At 48.6% G+C, this 6090-nt stretch overlaps 1 protein-coding gene across 1 annotated transcript; it reads right to left on the bottom strand.

Moving 5' to 3' along the window:
- Positions 1–3507: 3507 nt before the first annotated feature.
- LOC143973744 (olfactory receptor 52D1-like) lies at positions 3508–4724 on the bottom strand. Its single transcript, XM_077474586.1, has one exon. The coding sequence runs from the start codon at positions 4722–4724 to the stop codon at positions 3726–3728; it is 999 nt and encodes a 332-aa protein (XP_077330712.1). The 3' UTR covers positions 3508–3725.
- Between the last annotated feature and the right edge of the window lie 1366 nt (positions 4725–6090).

Raw genomic sequence — 6090 nt, 5'->3', positions numbered from 1 at the left:
GGAATAGTGCCCCATCATTGGTGTCAGTGGGGGGGGAATAGTGCCCCATCATTGGTGTCAGTGGGAAGAATAGTATCTCATCATTGGTGTTAGTGGGAGGAATAGTGCCGCATCACTGGTGTCAGTGGAAGGAATAGTGCCCCATCATTGGTGTCAGTGAGAGGAATAGTGCCCCATCATTGGTATCAGTGGGAGAAATAGTGCCCCATCATTGGTGTCAGTGGGAGGAATGGTGCCCTATCATTGGTATCAGTGGAAGCAATAGTGCCCCATCATTGGTGTCAGTGGGAGGAATAGTGCCCCATCATTCGTATCAGTGGGAGGAATAGTGCCCCATCATTGGTGTCAGTGGGGGGGGGGAATAGTGCCCCATCATTGGTGTCAGTGGGGGGGGGGAATAGTGCCCCATCATTGGTGTCAGTGGGAAGAATAGTATCTCATCATTGGTGTTAGTGGGAGGAATAGTGCCGCATCACTGGTGTCAGTGGAAGGAATAGTGCCCCATCATTGGTGTCAGTGAGAGGAATAGTGCCCCATCATTGGTATCAGTGGGAGAAATAGTGCCCCATCATTGGTGTCAGTGGGAGGAATGGTGCCCTATCATTGGTATTAGTGGAAGCAATAGTGCCCCATCATTGGTGTCAGTGGGAGGAATAGTGCCGCATCACTGGTGTCAGTGGAAGGAATAGTGCCCCATCATTGGTGTCAGTGAGAGGAATAGTGCCCCATCATTGGTATCAGTGGGAGAAATAGTGCCCCATCATTGGTGTCAGTGGGAGGAATGGTGCCCTATCATTGGTATCAGTGGAAGCAATAGTGCCCCATCATTGGTGTCAGTGGGAGGAATAGTGCCCCATCATTCGTATCAGTGGGAGGAATAGTGCCCCATCATTCGTATCAGTGGGAGGAATAGTGCCCTCATCATTGGTATCAGTGGGAGGAATAGTGCCCCATCATTCGTATCAGTGGGAGGAATAGTGCCCTCATCATTGGTATTAGTGGGAGGAATAGTGCTCCATCATTTATATTAGTGGGAGGAATAGTGCCCCATCATTGGTATCAGTGGGAGGAATAGTGCCCCATCATTGATGTCTGTTGGAGGAATAGTGCTCCATCATTGGTATCAGTGGGAGGAATAGTGTCCCATTATTGGTATCAGTGGGAGGAATAGTGCCCCATCATTGGTATAAGTGGGAGGAATAGTGTCCCATCATTGGTATTCGTGGGAGGAATAATGCCCCATCATTGGTATCAGTGGGAGGAATAGTCCCCCATCATTCGTATCAGTGGGAGGAATAGTGCCCTCATCATTGGTATTAGTGGGAGGAATAGTGCCCCATCATTCGTATCAGTGGGAGGGATAGTGCCCCATCATTGGTATAAGTGGGAGGAATAGTGTCCCATCATTGGTATTAGTGGGAGGAATAGTGCCCCATCATTCGAATCAGTGGGAGGAATAGTGCCCCATCATTCGTATCAGTGGGAGGAATAGTGCCCCATCATTCGTATCAGTGGGAGGAATAGTGCCCCATCATTCGTATCAGTGGGAGGAATAGTGCCCCATCATTGGTATTAGTGGGAGGAATAGTGCCCCATCATTCGAATCAGTGGGAGGAATAGTGCCCCATCATTCGTATCAGTGGGAGGAATAGTGCCCCATCATTGGTATCAGTGGGAGGAATAGTGTCCCATCATTGGTAATAGTGGGAGGAATAGTGCCCCATCATTGGTGTCAGTGGGAGGAATAGCGCCCCATCATTGGTGTCAGTGGGAGGAATAGTGCCCCATCATTGGTGTCAGTGGGAGGAATAGTGCCCCATCATTCGTATCAGTGGTAGGAATAGTGCCCCATCATTGGTGTCTGTTGGAGGAATAGTGCCCCATCATTGGTGTCAGTGGGAGGAATAGTGCCCCATCATTGGTGTCAGTGGGAGGAATAGTGCCCCATCATTGGTGTCAGTGGGAGGAATAGTGCCCCATCATTGGTGTCAGTGGGAGGAATAGTGCCCCATCATTGGTGTCAGTGGGAGGAATAGTGCCCCATCTTTGGTGTCTGTTGGAGGAATAGTGCCCCATCATTGGTGTCAGTGGGAGGAATAGTGCCCCATCTTTGGTGTCTGTTGGAGGAATAGTGCCCCATCATTGGTGTCAGTGGGAGGAATAGTGCCCCATCATTGGTGTCAGTGGGAGGAATAGTGCCCCATCATTGGTGTCTGTTGGAGGAATAGTGCCCCATCTTTGGTGTCTGTTGGAGGAATAGTGCCCCATCATTGGTGTCTGTTGGAGGAATAGTGTCCCAAGGGCCAGATAAAGGCAGGCAAGCAGAGGGCCACATCCAGCCCCTGGGCCATAGGTTGAAGTGGGGGGGTTTGAAACCATTTCCAGATAAAAGTTCTGATTTTAAAATGAGCACGAATAATAAAAACCTTTCCCCGGTAGACGAGTGGTTAGGGAATAGGGAATAGTGTTATATGAATGGATATGGATGGTCGGAGGATTGTCTTTTTATTTATTTTGTTACAACTAAATTTGTGATTGAGTTGCAGTCAAAGCTAAAAAATAAAACGTTCTCTAGAACCTTTTTATTCGATTTTAACCACTTGCTTACCGGGCACTTAAACCCCCCTCAGTCCCAGACCAATTTTCAATTTTCAGCGCTGATGCACTTTGAATGACAATTGCGCGATCATACAACACTGTACCCAAATGAAATTTTTATCATTTTTTTTCCCACAAATAGAGCTTTCTTTTGGTGGTATTTGGTTACAGCTCGGAGTTTTATTTTTTGCTAAACAAACAAAAAAAGATGCAAAAAAAAAAATCATGTTTAATAGTTTGTTATAAAATTTTGCAAACAGGTCATTTTTCTCCTTCATTGAAGTGCGCTGATGAGGCTGCACTGATAGGCTGCACTGGTGGGCACTGATAGGCTGCACTGGTGGGCACTGATAGGCTGCACTGGTGGGCACTGATAGGCTGCATTGGTGGGCACTGATAGGCTGCACTGGTGGGCACTGATAGGCTGCACTGGTGGGCACTGATAGGCATAGTTAAGGCGGCACCGATGGGCACAGATAAGGCGGCACTGATGGGCACAGATAAGATGGCACGGATGGGTGGCACTAAGGGGCACTGATGGGTACCACTGATAGATGGGACTGATAGGTGGCACTGCTGGGCACTGATGGGCGGCACTGCTGGGCACTGGTAGATGACACTGATGGGCACGGATATGTGGCACTGGGGTGCAGCACCTTTGTTGAGGCAGATTGTGGGCACTGCTGGGTGGCACTGTGGGCACTGCTGGGTGGCACTATGGGCACTGCTGGGTGGCACTGACGCGGGGCACTTATTTTTTTAATGCTGTTTAGTGATGAGGGGGCAGGTGGGCACTGGCAGGGCTGTCCGTGATCGGGACTGATGTCCCGATCACGGCCGCCGGTGATCGGCTCTTTTTTTTTCTCCTCGCGCTGTCAGCACGAGGAGGAATAATAGCCGATTACCGGCTCCGTTATATCACATGATCAGCTGTCATTGGCTGACAGCTGATCACGTGATAAGGGGTCGGGATCGACCCCTTGCTCGGATCGGTGATCAGGCAAGTCTCATAGACTCGCCGATCACAGAGCGCGCCGCGCTCGCCCCTCAGGGGGCACGCAGGCCGCTCGTGCACGGGACGACGTCAATAGACGTAGTCCCGGCAAAGGAGATCCGCGCTGTAGCCGTCATTCGGCTATAGCGCGGGTCTCAAGTTGGTAATGCCTGTCCCATGGAAATGTACTTTGGTAGAAGAGAATCCTTTTGAGCCGCTGTCGAATTAGCTTTGTCTTCATGCCGTAGATGAGCGGGTTCCAGAAGGGCAGGAATAAGATATAGAAATTGGAGGAGAGGATGTGGACGTTATGAGGGACGGCGTCCTGTCCAAAGCGGTATGTGACGAATGAGAAAATCGCACAGAAATAAGCCACCACGATAATACTGATGTGGGAGCTGCATGTTCCGACTGCTTTCTGCCGGGCGTCCTTGGTGGGCATCCTGAAGATGGCTTGTAGGACCATAGAGTAGGACAGTCCAATGACGAGCAAGTCGCACCCGGTGACACAAAGAGACATCGCCAACCCATAAACACTGTTAACATATTTGCTGCCACACGCTACATTGACCACGGCCATGTGATCGCAGTACGAGTGCAGCACAATGTTCCCACCGCAGTACTGGAGCCGCCCGACCAGAATAGGAATGGGGGCGATGACCGCGATGGCTCTGAGCAGAATGACGAGGGCAATCTTCTGCAGAAGGCTGTAGGTGAGGACGGAACTGTATCTGAGCGGGGAACAGACGGCCACACAGCGGTCGTATGCCATAGCAGCCAGGATCCCCGACTCGATGACCGAAAGGCAATGGACGAAGAACATTTGGGCGAGGCAGCCGGGGGAATCGATAAGACCGCCATTCGCCCAGAAGATCCCCAGAGTCTTTGGCACGGTGGAGCTGCAGAAGGCCAAGTCGTTGAGGGCAAGCATGGAGAGGAAGAAATACATGGGGGTATGGAGGCTCTCCTCGGTTTTGATGATGTACAGAAGGGAGCCGTTGCCCAGGATGGCCAGGATATAGAGGGCACAGAAGACGACTGATATCCACGCCACTCCATTTTCGAAGCCAGGGATTCCGATGAGGAGGAACGTAGATGGCATGTGGAGACTAGTGTTCGGAACAGGGAGCATGGCCAGTTACTGCCAGGAATAAAGGAGCCAATCACTGATAAAAAACAAAACACTTATAATGAGAAAGGAACAAAATAATTACATTAACCTGTCAACACATAGATTTTGCCTATGGAAAAGGCTTGAAAGAAATGTACAGTAAATTTCTTGGCCACTTTTCAGAGAACATGAATGACAACGCAAAAACTTTTCTTTCCCTCATGGTTAGTGTTTGGCTGAAGCCATTTATTATTAATCACCTGTGTTTACTCTTTTTATATCATAATGACAACAGAAACAACTCAAATGACCCTGATCAAAAGTTTTCACACCCCGGTGATTTTGGCCTAATAACATGCACACAAGTTGACACAAAGGAGTTTAAATGGCTATTAAAGGTCACCATCCTCACCTGTGATCTGTTTGCTTGTAATTAGTGTGTGTGTATGAAAGGTCAATGAGTTTCTGGACTCCTTAAAGACCCTTGCATCTTTCATCCAGTGCTGCACTGACCTCTCTGCATTCTGAGTCATGGGGGAAAGCAAAAGAATTGTCAAAGGATCTGCCGGAAAATGTAGTTGAACTGTATAAAACAGGAAAGGGATATAAAAAGATCCAAGGAGTTGAGAATGCCAATCAGCAGTGTTCAAACTCTAATCAACAAGTGGAAAATTAGTTGTTCTGTTGAAACCAAACCACGGTCAGGTAGACCAACTAAAATTTCAGCCACAACTGGCAGGCCACAATTGTTCGGGATGCAAAGAAAAAACCCACAAATAACTTCAGATGAAATACAGGACTCTCTGAAAACATGTGGTGTGGCTGTTTCAAGATGCACAATAAGGAGGCACTTGGAGAAAGATGGGCTGCATGGTCGAGTCGCCAGAAGAAAGTCATTACTACGCAAATGCCACAAAGTATCCTGCTTAAAATACGCCAAACAGCACAGAGACAAGCCTCAGACCTTCTGCCACAAAGTCATTTGGAGTGATGAGACCAAAATATAGCTTTTTGGTCACAACCATAAACACTACATTTGGAGAGAAGTCAACAAGGCCTATGATGAAAAGTCCACCATTCCTACTGTGAAACACGGAGGTGGGTCGCTGATGTTTTGGGGATGTGTGAGCTAAAAAGGCACAGGAAATTTGGTCACAATTGATGGCAAGATGAATGCAGTATGTTATCAAAAAATACCGGAGGAACATTTGCATTCACCAGCCAGGAAGCTGCGCTTGGGACGTACTTGGACATTCCAACATGACAATGACCCAAAACACAAGGCCAAGTCCACCTCTCATTGGCTACAGCAGAATAAAGTGAAGGTTCTGGAGTGGCCATCTCAGTCTCCTGACCTCAATATCAATGAGCAACTCTGGGGAGATCC

Source organism: Lithobates pipiens, unplaced genomic scaffold (assembly GCF_037356315.1).
Source record: "Lithobates pipiens isolate NorthernLeopardFrog02 unplaced genomic scaffold, aLitPip1_a1.2 Scaffold_94, whole genome shotgun sequence".
NCBI lineage: Eukaryota > Metazoa > Chordata > Amphibia > Anura > Ranidae > Lithobates > Lithobates pipiens.
The sequence above is the reverse complement of the archived record's forward strand: the minus strand, read 5'-3'. Positions and strand labels throughout refer to the sequence as shown.